At 35.5% G+C, this 22,089-nt stretch overlaps 1 protein-coding gene across 1 annotated transcript in view; it reads left to right on the forward strand.

Moving 5' to 3' along the window:
• The window catches only part of LOC107669515 (G-protein coupled receptor 98-like), a 142,545-nt gene that overhangs the window by 9,047 nt on the left and 111,409 nt on the right, over positions 1-22,089 (forward strand). The window contains 6 exon segments of the mRNA XM_016461784.1: positions 11,597-11,784; positions 12,998-13,147; positions 16,317-16,412; positions 17,689-17,793; positions 17,890-18,003; positions 19,173-19,735. Coding sequence (XP_016317270.1) covers positions 11,599-11,784; positions 12,998-13,147; positions 16,317-16,412; positions 17,689-17,793; positions 17,890-18,003; positions 19,173-19,735 — 1,214 coding nt within the window. The 5' untranslated portion in view covers positions 11,597-11,598.

The following is a 22,089-nucleotide window of genomic DNA, read 5'->3' on the forward strand; positions in this document are numbered from 1 at the left end:
CACCTCTGATTGGTCATTGCATTCATAAGCTCAACAGCATCGTGTATGATTGGTTAATGCGCAGAGCTGTATAAACGCGTCTGTATCTGGCTCAGCGCCAGCCAGCGAACGCAGATTTGAATTTAGCAGCTGATGATATGACGCACTGAACGTTCTAATCACACCGGTGTGATTGTATTAAATATAGAAAATATTAATCGGCTATTTTTGTCTTTTGGAAGCTGCATTCAAAATTAACTTGGCTCAAAAATCTGAGGGGGCACGTGCCCCACTTTGAATGGGCATGACGCCTCTGTTGAGTACTGTACTCATTTGCTTAGCGGCTATTGGTATTTAAATGTATTTAAGCACTCACAATACATCATCGCATTATCCCTGGATAACTTTTGATTCACTTTTCGTTTGAGTTGTTTACATTTGTTTACATGCACTTACGCGCTGATTACCAACATAACACAGAAATTTGATGCAGTTTTACTTACCGCCTGCGGTTCTGTCTCATGACTGGGATCTTTTATCGCTGGGACCGCTCCATTTTTCAGTATCAAATGATCTGCAAATCCAGCTTCGAATAGGGCCTTGTTTATAAAACATTCACCACTGAAATGTAGGGCTGGTTATCGTTTAAAAATGTTCGATATCGATACCGATACTGATACCTTGACTTCGAAACCGGTTCCTGGGCGATACTTTTGATGGGCTGCTCTTGCTCTCACTCTGTTTGCTGTGTGCTTGTGCTCTTCCTGGAGAAGTGCCCATACGAGTAATTCTGTCCTTTATGACATCATGAAACAGAAGGCACAGAAATATTCCATCATACGTCCAAATCGTTTTTTGAGACTTTGGTAATGTTTAGCATGACAATTAGGGATGCACCGAAATGAAAATTTTTGGCCGAAGCCAAACAAAATGAAACACTGGGCCGAATACCGAACACGATTTTTCGCATTTTCCCCCCCATTTTGCCTATTTTTTTCACCATTGCATTAATTAAATAGCCAAAATGTGCTTTAAGAACATTTACTTAACACTGAACATTGTTTTTACATTCTAACAGACATTATACCAATAAAACACAATTTAACTTAAAATTAATAAGTTAGTAAAATAATATTATTTGGCCATTTTTGAGACCCCCTTCTTGAATCAGGCATGCATTTTTTACTGTACAAATAAATGCAGCCTTGCTGAGCAGAAGAGACTTCTTTTAAAACATTAGAAAATATTACAGATCCCAGTCTGAACTATGTGTGAATGCTATAATAAATGTATTAATAGAGCTGTTGTAATTATTATTATCCTTATTATTGTCTTTTTATTTTATTTTACAGAACAACAGTAAAATTACAATAATAACATGTATGAATGTTGATGGAGTTCTTGCTTTTTCTCAGCTTTTATTTTGGCAGAAATCCACAGGAAGACCTCAGTGCTTCTTTTTGTTGACAAATTATTCTCATTACGAATTTGGGAAGACGTTTGTTGCACGTATCGCATTGTCACACGCCTTGTAAAAATCCATAAAAATGTTACTAAGCAACTGACGAATAACACTATTTCAGCGCAGATTTTCCTCGCGCTTTGGACTTTGAACCCTGGCGCCGCGAGCTCATGCAGCGCTGTTTGAATACATGCAATTCGTTCGTGTAGTAGAAAACACAACGTTCTGCAGTTTATTTAATTGTTTAAATTAAGGGCATTTCGCGATTTCAGTCATCATACAGTACCCAGCAGCAACCACCCCTTCCTCTTCTCATCGAAGACTTGCGATGCGGTTCTAAACAGTCTCTCGCTGTCGGTGCTTGTATTGATTTTTGCGTCTTTCTCTGACAGTTTTAAATGCTTCCACAATGCCGTCATGTTTGTTGCATCAGTGCGCGCCTCTTTTTGATCGTGTCACGTCATTGTTCGGCACAATTTATTTGGTCTTTTTGCTTATTCGGCCGAACACCGACAGAGCTTTTGTTGCTATTTTCGGCCAAATAATTTCGGTTGCCAAACATTCGGTGCATCCCTAATGAGAATCCCACTCTTTAACAGTGTAAATAACTCAGAATGCATGGAATAGCATAAGACCTCCCCTTTAAATAAGAATTAATGGTGGTGTAACAATTAAATAATAATGCATTAAATGTTTTTAAATAATTTTCAAAAAAACTACTTTTTTAAGTTTTATCTTTAAGTGTAGAAGCTGCTAAATATATTCAGCCAACACAGACTTGCTGCTGTTTTGTTTGTCTGAATTTAGTCTGAATCACTTAATGCATGGGTTTATTTTTGACATCAGCTTGTCTGATGTTTTGTTCTGTCCGTTGCTACAATTATCACTGTCAATCAATCAGTGAATGACTCACGGGACAATTTAGCAGATTACCTCAAGTAATTTTTTACACTCGCGTTTGTCATTCCTGGAACAGTATACGAAGACGTTTGGTCCTCTTAGACAAAAAACTTTTCTTCAAATTGCGAATGGATTATGTAGAGAAATTGAGCAAAGGATGCTCCCTTTATAGCACGGCTGATTTTGACAGTTGACTGAGTTGGCTTATCTAAAGCCAGGAAGTAACTGTTCATATAGTCCATTGTCTACTGTGCTGTGGCAGAGAAACATATTTTAGTTGTGTTTTTCATTAAACAGCCTTGTCGTCTTAATTCTTTTCCCAGTGGCTCATTCTTACTGCACTCTCGCTTTGTACTTCACCAGCTGAGTCTGTTCATTAACAACAGAAGCCGCCTCTTCCATATGTCTGAAGCACAACTGTGTAATTTGAGACCATGTTTTATTGCAAACCGGTTGGCATGACTTACTTTTTGAGTATGTGTAGGATATAGGACAGGTACTGTACAAAATGGGATGGTTTACTGGGACGGTTTCTTGTTGAAAGATAATATTATGTACACTTTAGGTAATACTATGTACTTGTAAGGTACTAATATACACCCTTTAGGGGTAAAAAAAAAGTACAAAAGTGTACCTTCAAGCATCAAAACAATAAAAATACAGCTTTATTTATTTATTTATATTTTATTTTTTTGTTCGTTAGAATGTGTCCTTTTTTTCTGAGCAAAAGATAATGACTATCATTCATTTTTACTATGATTTACAGAAAAAATATATAATTCAGTGTAATAGTAGTTTGTATAGCAAAAATTTAGTCAGGCATATTTAGAACAAGAACCATTAGATGACATTAAAATACTTTATTTACGGATCACAGTGTAGCCCTAAAATACTAATTAATTGTCATTTTAAATCTTTACCAATCGTTGCCACTATCTATCAGATCACTAGGTTTTACCAATTTGTCATCAAGAAGGTTTTAATAATTTAAAAAACAATAAAAATGTTGTATGATCACTTATTATTTTATATATTTTAATAAATACAGGTCAGAATAAGTATGTTGTTTCATTTTTACATAATTATACTTGTTACATTGAATGATGATGGAACATTATTTAACCCATACGTTTTCTTAAACATTAAAGCAGACACTGCATCAATGTAGACATACTTGCATTTAATATGGTTTCTGTGTATATAAATCACTTTTATAAATATAATTGGATGAGGTCACCAAAATGGGACGTCTTGTTTTTCACCCAAATGGCATTTGGCAAATTCGAAGTCCTCAGTAAGCCTTATGGGGTGATTCATGTAGTGTTTTATTTTTGGGATGTCCTGTCACCCCTATGTCCTTATGCTTTGTACTTAACACCAGTTTGCTCCAAATGGACTATAGCAAGGGCTCTGTAAGCTGCTTTGGGTAAGAAAATGTATTATTTATTATATTATATTATATTCATAAAATTACAATAAAAAATATAATATAACAAATAAGAATTAAAAAATGTACAGGAAACAAAGAAAATGCACTATAAATGAACACTAAACCTGAAAGGGAAGAAGTAAATAGATCATTGCCGTATAGTCAGGGTATTGCTAGAGCATAGTACAATTTACATAAATTATTAATGTTTCCTGGGTATGTATATGGACAGTTATGTAACTTTTTTTTCTAGTATTCAGGCTATTATTAGTATCTTGGTTAAATGATTGCATACAGGATGATTTATTTCAGTTTTTTAAAAAAAATTTTTTTTTTTATATAGGTTGATGTTAAAGAGTGATATAGGGCTATTTTAAGATTATTTTAATTGTTAAATTAAATTGTTTCAGTTTGATATTATATTACTAACGTTTATTCTTATACACATTTGTGACATTTTACAAAAGGTTTTAATTGTTTTAAACATACAATAAATAAAATATTAAGCTGTAATTGTTTCTGTTGGTCAAAATATGCATTTGGCATGTCAAAATTCAGCATAAAATGACCAATACATTGATTTACTATACTTAATAAAAGTAGCTTTCATCAGTTAAATGACTGATTCAGAGGTCAGTCTTGTAAAATCACAAAATACTAATATTGCTGGAGCTGTAACAAAACCTGCACATGTTGCAGTTGGGGTGTGTGTTTGATATTTTGAAGATTTAGAGTTTTGCCAAAGTATGTGCTTTAAATTATGCTTGTGATGTACGAGAACCAGTCAATATACACAATTTCACGTTTCCGTTTCTTTGAAATAAAACTTTCCCATTTAAAAGTGTTTTTTTTTTAAAGTGGGAAAAAAACTAACTGAAATATCTTAAAGTATTTCTCCATTGCGGTAGCACTGGTAGGGGGGAGATTGAATGCATCCACTTTTTTGTTGGTACGGTTGGTAAGGAACGGACATTTTGAGATGTCCGTTCCTTCACTTTTTGACTTTTCAAATGAAAACTAAATCTGTACTTCTCCCTACATAAATATTTTATGTGTTTAATTGTCAAAATTATGCTAAATATTGGCTTATGTCCTTAAAAGTGATGTGTGTAATTTCTGTGCCATTAGTGACACCAAACTAAATTACAAAAATAAGACAATTTTGCATATAATGGAAAAATAATGCCACCCTGTCTTCCATTGTTCTACAAACAGGTAGTTAATGAATAAGTTTACATTTGTATTTATTGATATATATATATATATATATATATATATATATATATGTATTTAGGTAGTTAGAAAAATAATTAAACTTTTTGTCAACAATAATTCAACTTTTGTCATGTCAACATTTACTGTCGACTCTAAACATATAATTAGCACCATTTGTTTTCGTCTGTGTGTGTGATTCAGATTGAAATCAATCAGTTAAAAAAAAAAAAGATTTATGTCTAATGGTTGGTTTAAAAATAATGTTCAGATTTGTAATTTAATAACTTTTTAAAAGTTTAATGCCTATGCTGATCTCTAAGGTTTTGTTATGTATTTCATATATAATAAACAAATTGGGGTAATGTGTTGTTGTTTTTTTAATAGAAGTTTTTGCAGATTACTTTTTCCCCCCAGACTAAGCTACTTTACCTGCTTTTGTAATTGCTTTACTCCCTCTTGAGATGTCCATTTATTGATACTTCATCCAGGATACACTGACCTGTGGTTGGGACAATAAGGACCCTCCTCCATGCTGTTTATCTCCTTAGCATTTATCCTAATACCCAGGGGGCCACAAATCTATAGAGCCCTGTTTCTCTTCCTTGAGTTTCCCGTCTTATCTTGCTATTTATTGCCTGCTGAGTTGGAGCTGTAACAAAACCTGCACATGTTGCAGTATGCGGTGTGTGTTTGATATTTTGAAGATTTAGAGTTTTGCCAAATTATGTGCTTTAAATTATGCTTGTGATGCACGAGAACCAGTCAATATACAAAATTTCACGTTTCCGTTTCCTTGAAATAAAACTTTCCCATTTAAAAGTTTTTTTTTTTTTAAGTGGGAAAAAACCCCCCTGAAATATCTTAAAGTATTTCTCCATTGCGGTAACACTGGTAGGGGGGAGATTGAATGCATCCACTTTTTTGTTGTTGTTTTTTTTATTTTTTTTATTATTTATTTATTTGTTTTTTACATATTTTAATATAAAATGATAAATCAAAGGGTTTTTGAAAATGGCTAGTTTCATGTTTGTTTAAAACCTGTCCTGTCTATTTAATGTCAGTTTAAAAATCTATTTAGAAACAAACACCGGGTGAATTAATTTCAAGTTTACATCACTTTTAATCAGTTTTATGATTTCACACCTTCTTAACGGAATTAGCAGGGTTCCCACCAGCCTGGGGCCTCTGCTAAAACTAAATCCCCACGCATGTCACCGAGCATGTGGAGAAACTGAATTCACTTCTGTAAACGCTACACAAAGACCCCAGACCGAAAGCAGTAAAAAACACAGTAGGAGCATGTCACTGGTTTTCGACGAGTGGGTTGGTAGTTCATGCGCAGAAAAGGCTAAATTCAAATTGAATTTTGATAAATGTAGACCACTTGACTCGTAACAATCCGTCACTGTCATTCATGTAAAAGTTTTTAATATAAAGAATCATACATTGCCTAATGCAGTTCTCAGTGAGAAATCATTCATCTCCTCAGAGTTTTGTCTTTTGTTTTGTGGCATATTTAAACCCCACCAAGCATTTTGTTCTGTATTACACAGAATTTGATAATCAAAAGCTCTTTGTTGTTGTACTATGTAAATATGTATTTTATTGTCTTTTACATTCTTAGCATTAGCTACCAAAATGTCACATCACTTGAGTTTGTCATATGTTCATTTTGTCCAAACCTTACTTCAAAAAAAAAAAAAAAGTTTTTATTTTTTTTGCAAAGTGAAAAATATAAGGTTATGTCATTTTGCAGTCATGAATAACTGAGTTTGCTATATTGCATGATTTATGTTATGTAAAGAGCACACATTGACATTTTTGGTATGTTAATCGATGTGCATCTTCAGCAGTACACTGATATATTACGCACAGTATTTTAGTATCTGTTTATTCTGAATTCACCCAAAAATGAAAACCTGTGCCAAACATGAATGACTTTGTTTCTTCTGTGGAACAAAAAATAAGATATTTTAATGAATGTTTCACCTGCTTTTAGTCATACAATGAAAGTCAATAGGGTCCAAAAACAACAATATTGAACTCCACTGTTCAATTATTTTTCCACAGATAAAATAATGTTTGGGAACGAGGTAAGGGTGTCTAAATGATGACAGAATTTCCATTTTCAGGGGGAACTATCCCTTTAAAGAGACCAAGTATAATAAATGAATCCTCCAGAGTTACACTGAGTAGGCAAATAACCCACATGCTAATCTACTAATCTGACTGAATTAAGTAGTTTACTCAGCATCAACGATAAATTACAGAGGCCTTTGTAATCAAGTTTCCTGGCATGGGCACGCATGCATTTTTATTGTAATGAGTAATTCCAGAATGCTATCGGGGGAAACCACTGAGAAGATATAAATCACCCCAAGCATTTTGTTTTTGAACATAGAGTTGAAGTATGCTGAAGGATTTGGTTGACTGAACAGAGATAACCGTATCGAATGAGAGAGAGACCACCTGAGGCACTGTATTGATTTAACAACACACTTCCAAAGTGCAAAAAGATGTATGTATCTCCCACTGGGAGCAGCTTTCTGCTGAATATTCACCCAAATTCATGCCCCCTTCCATCTTTTTGAAATTTTTTGGGCATTTGGGCCATCTCTGATATGCACTGCATGGCAAACGGCTTCTGCTGCGGGCCTCCTTTGCGCCTGAGGGAAAAGAGAGAAGCTTGACCTCCTTCACTGTGAAAACCATCATTTTGTCTTTGAAAATGAGACATCTCCACAAAAGACTGTCCTGGGGTCAGTCTAAGAGCCAAATCACCAGTGTCTTGGCGGCTCGGTGGCCTCCTGGTCATTGATAAATCGTTTGATGTTCTTCAGGCCAGCATGTCCTGTGGTGATCTGGCAAAGAGTGAGTAGCCTCTCTCAGTGCCTGTCTTTATCAATGTCAGAGATGTGGCCGAAGAGGCCGTTGTAACCTTGGGGTTGACTGATGGCCTGAACATCGCCTTGAATTGCTTGTGCATGAACCTCCCGAGGAACAAATAAACAAAGGTGCTTTATCAGTCAGTCAGGCCATATTAGTCAGGTCAAATACCACTTTTTCCAGTACTTGCCCGATACCGATACTTTTATTTTTGGTACTTGCCGATATCGAGTACCGATACCAATATTTTCATTGCATTTGTACATTTTTTAAATATTGGGTACAGAAACCAAAAGAGTATGTATAATGTTAGTTGGTTAACTTAATTTATCAAATAGATACAGTCAAACCAAAATTTATTCAGACACCTTCAACATTTCTCATGATGCGTGCTAAGTGAACGAACATCAGTAAAGATCACACAACAGAAGTGCGCACGCTCTCTCTCTCCCTCCCTCCCTACCATTAAGTAACTTGTGCATTGTTTTACTTACTTCTTTTTGACATATCCGACCGAACTACAAACGTTCCAGTGATGTCTGTGAGAAAGGGATATTCACTCGACAAGCTCACGCATCTGCGCCGACGCACGCTCAGTCCACTCAGAGTGATTTGCTTACTAGCTGGTGCAAATCAGCTATACAGGCATTAATACTGAATGTTTTATATTCATTGCATACATATACTTCGTAGACATCTTTAATCTCTAATAACTCCATTCTGCTTTCTGTTGTTCTGTGTGGTATTGGCTTTTGGTATTGGAGCATTTTAACAAGTATGAGTACGAGTACGAGTACAGGAGCGCAGCGTCGGGCCCGATATGCATCCCAAATGTTCAGAATAAACCACTAACCCTGCATGGGCCATAATAAAAATGAAGTTTGCTTCAGTAAGGCTCCCTATAAATATAAAAAATAATTCAGGTCGATAAAATGTTTTGTTTTTTTTTACATTTCACAACATAATGTACATTTTCGATTTTATGTAGATTTAAGGGTCAATTAAATTACACTTTTTTTGTTTGGATCTATTATTCAAAATTCATAAAAATTCTTACATACAGTAACTTGTTTTTTAGGGGGCATAAAGTAAAAATTATCCTGATATCTTAATGAAGAAAATAAATTATTAAAGGAATTAAATTCTTGAACAGAAAACTTTTGTTTGCCTTATTATTATTATATAAAATCAGTATTTTAACAGAATTGCTTCTGTTCTTATTTATATTTGAAAACCTTTTTTCTGTAGTCAAGTAGTGGAACCAACAATGCCATGTGGTGTGAAAATAATAATTAAGATGTTTACACACATATATTCAAGAGTATTTCTAAAATTTTGGTACATGTTATGTAGTTATTTATTTATTTTTCTTTGGACACTCGTACATGTCATTGACCCATAAACATGACAGTATAGAGAGCTTATGATAATTAGCATTGTAAGAGAACTAGAGTTGAAACTGATCACAAAAGTGTGTCTTTATCAACATAAGAGAATTGTGTTAAAGGGATGGTTCACCCAAAAATGAAAATTCTGTCATTAATTACTCACCCTCATGTCGTTTCAAACCTGTAATACCTTCGTTCATCTTCGGAACACAAATCAAGATATTTTTGATGAAATCCGAGAGCCTGCATAGACAGCAACGCAACTGTCACATTTAAGGAAGAAAGGTAGTAAGGACATCATTAGAATAGTCCATGTGACATCTGTGGTTCGACCTTAATTTAATGAAGCTACAAGAATACTTTTTGTGCGCAAAGAAAAACAAAAATAACGACTTTTTTCAACAATCTCTTCTCTTCCGTGTCAGTCTTCGACGCTCGTTCACAAGTGTGTGGTGCTGCTGACGCAGGAGCCGGCGTTCTGACATAGAACCCGGATGCGCTGCGCCGTGTTTACAAGCAGAGGAATGCACACGCATGCGTTGTGGTATTGTCATGAACGCGTGTCAAAGACTGACATGGAAGAGAAGAAGTTATTGAATGAAGTCATTATTTTTGTTTTATTTGCTCTTACAGGTTTGGAATGACATGAGGGTGAGTAATTAATGAGAGAATTTTAATTTTTGGGTGAACAGAACAGAATTTGTAGTATATTTTGTATCATTTACATAATTTATTTTGCATTCGTTTGCAGCTTGTAATTTTGATTTATTTGTAGTATCTTAAAACTAGCAGATATTAGGTATTAGATAGCATATTATCATCAAATAATGTAAACTAACAAAAATGAATGAGAGAGGTACTGGTGCGGGTGCTGTTGTGTGTCAGTTGTATATTCAGTCTGAACAAGTCAGGAAGTTCCCAGCTCTGGGGGAGAAGCGGGGCTGAATACCAGGCTTTCCCCTCTACTGTTCCGGCTTTGTACCCTCACCCCAGGCCTCAGCCCACCAGCAGCCGCTAATCCAGTTTTGATAGCATTCACGGCCCCCCCTCTGTGCCGTCCTGCCTGCCTGCCTGCCTGCCTGCCTCTTGTCATACAGACACACACACTCACAGACACTTGCCGATGATTTAGATGCGTACACACGAACACATACACCACTGTGGGACAAAATTGTACCAAAATGCCTATGGCTGCATTTTCTTATTCTCACTAACTCCATAGAAATGAACCCCTCAGTAGTCTAAAATGGCACCTTGATTGATGAAAGCCGTCTGCTCCCAGCAACCTTGTGGCTAAAGAATAACCGCATGATGTAGCAGAAATGCAACATATGAAAAGCTGAATTTAACCAATGTCCAACTTTCCTTGGTAATCGGCCCTTCTAGAAACAAAAGGAGGAAAAACAAGATGACTTCATTCAGAGCTTGTGTATTTACCATGTAATTTAGCACAAATACAAAAAAAAGTGTGTATGCTTCAAAGCAGCAGATGACTACATAGATGCCCAGACGTCATTTTGAACACATTCATGTTTTCTGTTTTGTTAGCCATGACAACTGTCTTAAAAAAAAGGAGAATGGCATTGTCTGAGGTCGTAAAACTTTCTCTTCAAAAGAGATGACCATAAATGTCTTAATTGTCTCCAATTGTAAGTGACAGTAACTTGCATCTGACCTTCGAGGTCAGGAACCTTAAAGGAAAAGGGTCAGTCAAACAGTGATATTATATTGATTTGCAAAGTCTTAAAAGGATACTTCACCATTAAAATGATTTATCTCCAAACCTATATGCTGTTATTTTTGTTTTTTAAAAAGGAGGATTTTTATGTGGAAGCTGCATGCAGGCTCTTTTCCATACAATAACAGCTCCAAAAAGAACAACAACAAAGAAAAACATCAAGGCTGTCTATACCAAAGTCTGGTTTCATTTTAACAAATGCTGCTAAAACCTTATAATAATGTATAATGTCATATATTTGTACAATGCTCTAATTGTCTGTACAGAACTTTAGAGTATGTATTTTAGCCCTTATTACGCTGTACGCTTGCTTTGAATGTGTGAAATCTTTGTGCAGGTACCATAAACACGAATATACATATAATTTTTCACTTTTGTATATTGAGCTTATATTTTATACATTGAGATAAATGTATGATTTATATATTGTAATAGTAACCATTCATTAATGCACCACACTGTCAGATATAAATGAAAGATTAACAGTATCAGAGGTATGAAATTGTAAATCTCATTGGCTTCATTTGTATTTATGCAGAGGGAAGTGTTCTCATCCAGATGAATGGTCACTAAACTGTATATATTCTTTCTCTCTTCAGGAATGCCAGCTGTTCTCACTGTTGCTGGCCTGGTTCTGATGCTGCTCAACGCAAGTGTCAGGTCTGAGTCGGCAGAGCTGAGGTTCCAGGGCCAGACTCAGTTTGTTGTAAATGAGAGCAGCAGGGCCATAGTGCGACTTGTGGTGGAACGAGTTGGAGAACCAGTTAATGTCACTGCTCTGGTTCTGGTAAGTTTAGAAAAACCATCTGCATGAATGGTTAATCCTTGTCACGTATCTGTATCTGCCAGTTTAATTTGATTTATTATACTGTATATATAGCAAAACTGGTTTAATTCAAATAAGGTATTTTACATTTAATTGTATTATGCTGCTCAAAATGTTCCTGGATCATTCTCAGAAAACTGTGTTGGTGCAATTTTGTTTCGTTGGTGCAAGTCATACTGAAATTCGAACTACTGAAATTGAACTTTATGCTTATATTTTGAAAAGAACTAGTAAATCCTCATAGTGAACGTATCTTGTGATAAATAGCCCAATAGATAAATAAACAAGTACATAAAATTATAAATCACAGAGGGGGAAATGCAGGGGACATTCTACGTTTTCTCATAGAATGCAAATCAAATTTTGTTTAAATAGAAAACATTTTATTTTTAAATAAAAATATTTTTAAAAGAATTTTGTTTTAGTTTTTTGTGAAATACTGGCTGACATTCCAGTGAAAATCTAAGTTCTTTTAAACATTTTGTCTGCATTGCGCAGGGTTAAATCTGTTAAATAATTTCACCTGTGCTCCTGTTGGCACTGTTCCCTAAAAATAACCCACCTAAAAGTACATGATGAATAAGAAATGGTCATAGGAAGCAGAGTGAAACACATTTGATGTAGGCGCCACATAGTCCTTTTTTTAGCTAACAGTGCTTCTGTACTGCCTGATGTGTTAATGCCTTAACAGCTGGTTGGGGCTCAACATCTGTCTGGTAAATCATAGCACAGCACATATGGCCATAATTTGCATAGAAACACAAATATGCCTACTGTCAAAGCAGGCAGTGCCTGTTTAGCACGCATTGTAAGTGCGCAAGTGTTGCAGGTTCATTGAATGGTATCCATGAATTCACAGCGGAAAGAAGAATCTAAGAGCCTGTTGTGTAGCAGCTTACAGTGGGTGGCATCAAAGCATATGCTGGAGGTGGCAGTTGTCAACCAGATGGTGCTGGATGAGTTTAAGTGAGGTCAGGGATTTCCTGTCTTACAATTTGAGATCTTGTATATAAAACCGTTTTCTCCCAAAGCAAGTCTTTCGTTCAACATGTTCTGAAATATATCTTAAAACTCATCTATGATTTAAAAGAATTGTTCCCGAAACCCAAAAATAAAACAATTGATGACTGTTCTCATGCTCTTCTTTTCAATTTGACGTTCTGTGTTTGACCAGCTTCAGGGAGAAGACACTGGTGACTTTGAGGCCACAACTGCAGCTGCTTTTCTCCTGTCATCTGAAAGCAGTAAAACCATCTTCATCGCTGTGAGGGATGATGACATACCTGAGGCTGATGAGACCTTTGTGTTCAGCCTCCGTCTGCAGGTAATGCTTGAACCAGGAAATTGGTATAGCCCAGTGGCTAAAGATCTGTGCATATAATTAAAAGGGTTTAGATTCAAAAACAGTAAAAAAAACAATAAATAAATAAATACAATAAATAAAATACATTTATATCTAAGCATCCATAAAAACAGGATAAATATAAAGCAATATTATCCCATTAGCAAATTGATTTGTTTTGTTCAGTTTGCTTTTATTTTTGTATTTGCAGTTTTCATTTTGATTTATTTTTTTAGTCAGTTTTTATGTGCCTTTCTAAGGGTTAGGTAATGTCCCTGCACTAGCAACCTTACGTTAGAAGTCACCTTCAAGCGAAATAACCAACTGTGACAGCCACAACTGGCACTGCCGTAAGATTAAAGAGCCATTATGCAAAGATAATCACTATAACAAAAACACAGGCCTGGAAATAAGCTTCCTATAACACACAAAGGAGAAGAATCTCCTAGGAGCTTAATTTATCCACCACCAGCAGCACCAGACATAATTGCAAAACTAACACCTATTTCCAAAAGGTTTCCCACAGGTTTTATGCCATTAGTTGAGCCAGATGTTGACATATCAGACTGTTTGACCAAACAGACACTGGACATCATTCATTAATAACTGTGTGGATTATTGGTATTAATACACACAGGAGAACTTGCCATGAAAAATTCTGCCTAATTCACAACGTGCACACATGAATTTGTTCTAGTGGTCGACCGATATATCGCCAAAGCCGATATATCGGCCGGTATTTGGCTTTTTTCAAATATCGGCATCGGCCGATAAGTTTTTCTGTTTGGCCGATGCATTCTCCTTCTTGTTCGCCATCGTCGTTAACAGTTCTGTCTAAATACGGATAGAAGTCTGTCTAATAATCAGATAGAACGGTTAAACAAAGGGATTAAAATGTATACAGAAAGCATTATAACGATTGCTTTTATATTATTAGTAATAGAAAGGCAAACATTATAATACTTTCTCGTTTGTCGTCAGCATTCAGCAAATATGCATTTACATAATTTAAACAAATCTTTGAATGGCTAATGAAAATTTTATTTCACAAATCTTGCAAACTTAGTCGAATCCAGTTGTGAGATCTTGTGAAGTGTGCATGTGATCTGCATGATCGCGTGTTCTCTGCGTGACTTTAGGTCTGTGCAAATTCAATGCTTTAAACATTAAATTCGTGATTTCAAATTATGCTGCGCTTTATGCATTTGCCCACTGTCATATTCATGTCATTTTCATTGTGTGCTGTACGTAAAATGAGTGTTACCTTGGCTTTATTTGAAAAAATATGATTCCCAATGCACACAAACTTCCCAGAATACTGAGTGCTCTGTTGGTTACAGTTTACTTCCTTTATAATTATATTTGATTAAATATTTATTTATTTGTGAAAAATACTTTGTCAACTAAAGTATAAGTATGTTTATTTTACACGTTTATTTTTTAATCCATTTTCTAATTATTTAACATTTCTTAAATATGAATTAAAATAAATACAATTATATCGGCTTTATATCGGCCATCGGCCACCCTGCTTTCCAAGATATCGACATCGGCTTTCAAAAAACCAATATCAGTCGACCACTAATTTCAGGGACACTACTGAGCTGCTAAGAATTCGAAGGAAAAAAGGCAAGCAATTTACAGAATGGATTAGCGTGTTAATAATGTATATTTCAGTGTTGTTATGGAAACCAACTGCTCATACTATCATATTGACATAATTGTCCCCTTCTTTTATTTATTTATTTTCTTATAAATATTTTTTACCATTACAAAAAAAAGTAAAATAATATTTATTATTATTTGATTACAATGCAACAAAAAAGTCCCTTTTGCTTGCCAGATATCACTGTTTCAAAAAACCAATATCAGTCGACCACTAATTTGTTCTTAACCTTGTTCTAATGTTAATGAATTTAGAGTGTTCTAAATGAGAGACTGTGTGCCCAAGGCTAGTAATTTGCATAAAAATCACCAAACCATCTCCATGAAATATATTTAAGATGAAATATCTGTATAAAAATGTTATTTATACAGATTGTAATTGATGTAATTGATTTTTAAGTATTTGTGGTTTCAGTTGTTCCATTTTAGAATCAATTTTAGTTTGAACATTATTGATAAATCATGATTTGTTCATGAAAATGTTCATACACATTTTACACACAAATGTGTGTGTACTGTACACATGATTAGTAAATGAGACCTGCTATTTAGAAATTTGAGGAGAAATCAACCTACAAATAGCTTACATTTAGTCATCTCATTTAACATCAAACTGAGACAACGGAGGTATGACACTCATAACATTTCTGTGTTGTCAAAGGGTGTGTTTCTCATAGCAGTATCTCATTTAAGGGCCTCTTTTTACTGTGCTGTCTCAGTCTGTTGACAGTGAGTGATTAATGACAACAGGTCATGGTTCCACTGTCTACTTGTCCGCTGTTTAACAAATGAACCTCAGGCTGGCCGAATGGGACAACTCAAGGGTGACAAAAGACCACGGGCATGAAATTAAACCCAAGCTGAATGCACTAAAAGGAAATCTAGACAGTCCTTAAGTGTAATTTACATGAAATATATGCTAATTATGGATAGATAGATAGATAGATAGATAGATGGACATGGTTGTTTTATTCTGTATTTCCTGTGCTCCATTATCTCACTCATCATTTTATCATGAAAAGGTCTGCAAACAAATCTGACAAATGCCTGTTACTGGTGGGAAATGAGGAAGAGTGTTTGCGTGCTGTGGTGCTGAGCTGGACATCAGTCACGGTTAGCGCAGGGAATTGTCCGAACGTGTGTATTCCATGTCTGTGTTGCCGCTGCAGCAATAGCTCTGCCTCTGAAAGAAAGCTCTTGTTACAGCTGGGAAAAACTCCTTTGAATGGGGTGCTGAAAAGAGGGTCCATACGGCTTTACGTTTTTACGTGGTCATGCTCCGTTTATCTCTTTTTGTACTCTGTATCACAGACTCTTGTACACTCTTTAAAAACTACAATGTTTAATCTGAAATTCAAATTTAGCATTTATGGTGGCAGAAAAAAAGTATGTGAAATGAATTTTTGCATGAATGTTTATAGAATTTGGTTTAGACTAAACTGTAATATATTTATAACTCTAACCAAGCAATGCTTTACTTTTTCAGAGCTCATCAAATGACGTGATGGTGGGAACTCCAAATACTGCCACAATCACCATCCTGTCTAATGACAATGCCTTCGGAATCATTTCATTCAAATCAGTAAGTTTCTTTCTCTATTATTTCCTCAATGAGCAGCGGGAAGAAGCTGTTCAGAGCATGCTGGGGATGGGTAAGCCTGAACTGTTTTTACTTGTTTTGTGGGGGGGTAATTAAATTGGAGGGAGTGTGTGTGGTTATTTATTTTCTTATAAATATTTTTTACCATTACAAAAAAAAGTAAAATAATATTTATTATTATTTGATTACAATGCAACAAAAAAGTCCCTTTTGCTTGCCAGATATCACTGAACGCATCACTGATCATATGCTGAGAAATATCGCCTGCTCCTGTGACAGCAACAAAAATAAAGTCAGGAAAGCGGCCCACCCTTTTATTAGCCAATCAGAAGAACCAATCAGGAAAGCCAGTCTCTGCTTCTCTGCTATTTACATGTTCAGGTTTGCTGACATCAAATTGGCTGTCATGTTTTGGAAAGCAGGGTTGTGGTAAATAAGGTGTCTTTAAGTTAGCAAAATGGTGAAAGTTCAGAATTCAGGATTATTTACATTCCTTTTAATTTACAGTCATATAATGTTGTTTCCCAGTAATGTTTTATAAACTGTCTGAATATTTAATATTTCTAAATTAAGTAATTTGACTTTACACAGTATTTCATATGGCAGTGGTGTCCATTCCTGCTCCTGGATGGCCACTTTCCTGCAGCGTTAGCTTCAACCTACCTGACTAGGGCTGCATCTTAATATGCATACTTCCCTACTATATAGTAGGTTGAAAACAGTTGAAATGGTCAGTATGGCTGAATTTATACTGTATTATTTGTGAAACAGTAGGCAAAATGGATGACATAATGACATAATACTAATTGCAAGATTCAGAAGTGTGCATTCAGTGGTCACTTTACTATCCTATGAGGCCACGGGAGAGGAGTTCTGAATGTTAGTGAAACAATGCAACTGAAGCCGTTAGTCACATGACAATGTAGGATGTCCAGATTACATTCATTCTACACACATAACTTTAACTCTGGCAAAGTAAGTTCTATTTCAAAGAAGTACCTACTCAGAGAGGATGCCATGTCAGACATAGTCTAGAAGTTTCTAATAATCCTGAAGTCTGAGATTAGTTGGTTCAGGAGAGATTATTTAGGGTTGTAGCTAAACTCTGCAGGACTTTGGCGCTCCAGCAGCAGGACTGGACACCCCTGTGACAGGACCTCTTGTCATAATCCATTAAAGCAGTTTCTGATAACCCTAATTTCTAATGCTGTCAGTACATACAGTATGTACACCAGTGAATTGTTTTTTTCTCTTTTAGACCTCCCTTATTACTGTGGAGGAGCCAAGAGGTAGAAGCCAGTATGTGCCTCTCACTCTCCTTCGAGAGAAAGGAACCTATGGTACTGTGACCGTCAACTTTGAGGTGAGCGTTGCCAGAGAGTTTGTAACTGCTAAAAAAAAAAGGTTCATATTCATGAGATTGCATATTCTCTATCTGTATTTATTTATTAATTCACAGATTTTTGGAGGTCCAAACCCTGCAAGTGAGGATCTCAGTCCAGACATCGGGAACATCACTATTCCTCCTGGTCGTGCTGTTGTAGTTTTCAGCATCATGATACAAGATGACAAGGTACTTTTTTTTATTGAATAGACATAAAAGAAATCACATGAATAATGACAGCTTAAAGTTAATATGAAACCCATTTTTTCCCATAATGTGGCATATTTCTGAGAAAAATAATAATGAGAAAACCTGCATGCTGAGACTTGATTTCATCCATTTACAATTGATTTGATTATGAGAAATTGCTGATTATGTTACATTTCGTGACTGTTGGAGAGGAAGAACTGAAAAATGAAAGGACCAGGATTATGTATTTTTTTTGTATGCCATAAAATGACTCTTTAAAAGATGATTTAAAATCAGAGAAAACATAATTTTGAGAAAAAAACAAAAAGCAAGTTGTCAAGTAGATTCACAATAAAGCCCCGTTCACACTGCCAGAGACACGCAGCGACAAAGCGACATGATCCCATTCATTTTCAATGGAGAGCTGGCAACTTCCGGCGACACGAGTGACAGTGACCGTTGGCGACAGAATGTGGGCGTGGCGAACGACAGGAGTCACGTGACAACAGTTAAGATCAGTTTAACTTTATTCAAATGAACAGCGAATTTCTCGAGCGATAACCAATAGGAGTGAAGAATCTGTCAGTGGCGCTCACACGTCACCGTCTCGAGTGCAGGCAAGACAGGACAGAGTTCCGGAGCGATTTCACTGTTTTATATGATTTAACCTTAACCACATACATGGATATTAAAAATGATGCATGGAAAAGAAACTGTTGGCAGTCTTAGTGAGTTTGATTCATACATTGATGGTTCGTGTTTAGCACTGGTTAATGATTTAATGCACTGAGCGCTGCTGTAGTTTAAGTAACACTCACCTAAAAACAGCAGATTGCTACTTTTATTTATTTTAAGTCTAATTCCTAGTTAAATTAGAATGATATCTTAGTTTTACCGGCTATATATATATATATATATATATATAGATTGTGATTGTATTTTCTAAGATATGTCCAGACGTGCAGTCTACCAATGACATTAGAGCGACAGCACTAGGAACGCCCACAAGTGTCTACACAGTACAGTGTCTAGCGACATACAGCAACAAAGTCGCTGGCGGTGTGAACGGGGCTTGAGTTTGACACACTGATTTTTACTAAATGAACAGAGAAGATGTTCTGCATTAGTCTATCATAATATGTGTTGTTTTTGATCTCACATCCCACTAGCTTCCAGAAGAGGATGAGATCTTCACGGTGCGGTTGACAGAAGCAGCTGGCGGAGCTTTACTCAATCCTAACAGAAGCAGTGTTCAGATCAAGATCTTCCGTAATGATGCTCCCATCCGCTTCTCCAAGTCCACACTGGTTGTCTCGGAGAACATCGGTGTCATTTCTCTTAGCGTCACACGTGGTAGAACTGAGGATGGTCTTCTGATCGGCTCTGATGACAGAACGGTGTCTGTTGCCTATGCAGTCATTACAGGCAACGGGGCGGCCAGTGCTACTCCACTGGAAGACTTTGTGGATCTACAATCAGAGAGGATGGTTGTTTTCCCTCCAGGGGTCCATGAAACAGAACTCCGCTTCAACATCAAAGATGACAACATTCCGGAGATTGCAGAATCTTTCCAGGTGGTTCTTTTGGAAGAAACCTTACTGGGTGACACAGTGCTGATGACTCCAAGTGTGGCACTGGTGTCCATTGAGCCCAATGATAAACCTTATGGAGTCTTGTCAATCAGTCCTTCTCCCATACAACCCCACGTCATCAATGAAGACCTGACCCCGATGTGAGTAGTGTACTATTTATAGCAGAGGTCTTCAACCCTGCTACTAGAAACTCACTGTTCTACAGAACTTTGCTCCAAACCTAATCAAACACACCTGAACCTGCAAATCAAGGTCCTCAGGATCGCATGGAAAATCATAGCCAGGCGTGTTGAACCAGGTTGGAAATAAACTTTGCAGGACAGTGGGTCTCTAGGAGCAGGGTTGAAGACCTCTTATTTACAGTGTAAGGACATTAATGTGCACAATGTGCATTAATGTGTACAATCTGCATGAGCATTATTGCAACAGGTCATTATTTAATTAATAGGGGGTAAGTTTATGGTTATAAGTCCAATCCCTTTTGTTAAGCCAAATGCACAAGGCAGGTTGTCAAATCGTTGCACCATTACTGAAAAAAAGGTGGATCACTTGAACTCCAAGGCCTTCACTCCCATTAGTAGTCACTACTCATTTCAATTCAATTTATTTGTATAGCATTTTTTGCAATACAGATTGTTTCAAAACAATAATTTTAACTTAAAAATATAGGCATTTATACAGTACTATTCAAAAGTCTGAGATTTGAAAGATTTTTGGTAACACTTTAATTTGGCAACCAATTCCCACTATTAACTAACTATTAACTGTGACTTCAGCCTCAATAAACTCAAGGTTCGCTGCTTATTAATAATTAGTAAGGTGGTTGTTATGTTTAGGTATGGGGTATGATTAAGGGACCTAAAATATGGTTATGCAGAATTATAAGGCATTAATATGTGCTTTAAAAAATACTAATAAACAGCCAACATTCAAGTAACATGCATACCAAGGCTGCATTTATTTGAACAGAACTACTCTTGTGATGGCAAATCTGAATTTTCAACTGCCATTACCCCAGTCTTGAGTGTCCCTAGTGAAAAAAAAGTATACTTTATTGTATTTATAATATATTACCTGTTTTAATAGTACACTGCAAATATACTAACAAAAAAAGTACTATCTTTAAATATATAAAAAGTATATTAACATCATGCTTTTGTCTATTTTCACAATACAACTTTTAACACACTTTAAAACAATTGTAATTTAGTATATTTTCTAAAAATATATTTTACAAAAATATACTTGAATTGAAAGTTCTGTTTATTTTTTATAAGTATATTTATTTGCACTTTACTTAAATATATTTTATGAATATTTTTTAACTGTGTGCTGAAAATGATCATTGTAACAATGCATTGAAATTATACTTTCAAAGTACATTATTAAATAACCTGAAGTTGTAGTATATTTTAAGTCACATTTTTGAGTACATTTTAAGTTTACTTCTTCATGCTTGGAATTCACTTCATTATTTGGACATACATTGTTTTCAGAAAGTAACAACACAAATATAAAGTGTACAGTCACGTAAGCACTGTCTATATTGCATGGCCAAACAACAATTGGCATTGATATCTGTATAAAGCTGCAGAAGTAGTTCCCCAGAAATCAGTTTTTAGTCTCTTTCAATATTGTTTGGAAGTGGAATGACATACAGCTTGTCTTTAGACCTAATAATTACACATTTACACTTGAGTGATTGAGGATGGACAGCAAATACATTATGAGACACTATATAAATGTTGACACTGTAAAAAAAATTCAGTAGTTTTTACAAAATAATTTTGGCAGTTGTGGTTGCCAGAATAATTTTGTAAAAAATACAGAAAAACTGTAAACACATTTATGGCCAAAAACGGTAAATTGTACAGTACAAAACTATAATTTACAAACAAGAAAATTTGAATGTAAACCAGTAAATTCAACAATGCACACTGCTATTAAAATCTGTTTTGTACCTTTAACATACTGACAATTTTTCCGTAGTGTTTTTACAAAATTTTACAGTTAAAATGACACTTATTTTTTACAGTGTAGCTGAACATCTCTAAAAAAATGTTCCTCCATGCAAGCTCTTTAGCTAAAACAATCTGTTTGTGGTGGATGCAGAAGATGCCCCATCCTCACACTTGAAAGCCACCAGGGTCATAATTTCACAGAATGTTCCATCACTTAACTGTACAACAGAATTGATCCTCTTTTAAAGAGTCGTGTTATTACAGGAATGATAAAGAACACTGCTCACTGAGAAAAAAAAATGTAATGCTGTTCACTTTATTTAAACAATTCCTTTTGATTTAACACCATTATATCAGGTTTCCCGTTCAAACACGACTGCATCATGTTGAACAGACTTGAAACAACTTTTTTTCTTTGTAATAATGTTTTTGGAGAAAATATGTTTGTATAGAATATAGGGCTATAGGTTATTATAACTAATTAAAAGCTAATCAAATAAATACATAAACAATAGTAAATATATTTACTATTT

The sequence above is a fragment of the Sinocyclocheilus anshuiensis genome, unplaced genomic scaffold (genome assembly GCF_001515605.1).
Source record: "Sinocyclocheilus anshuiensis isolate Anshui unplaced genomic scaffold, SAMN03320099.WGS_v1.1 scaffold356, whole genome shotgun sequence".
In the NCBI taxonomy this organism is placed as follows: Eukaryota; Metazoa; Chordata; class Actinopteri; order Cypriniformes; family Cyprinidae; genus Sinocyclocheilus; species Sinocyclocheilus anshuiensis.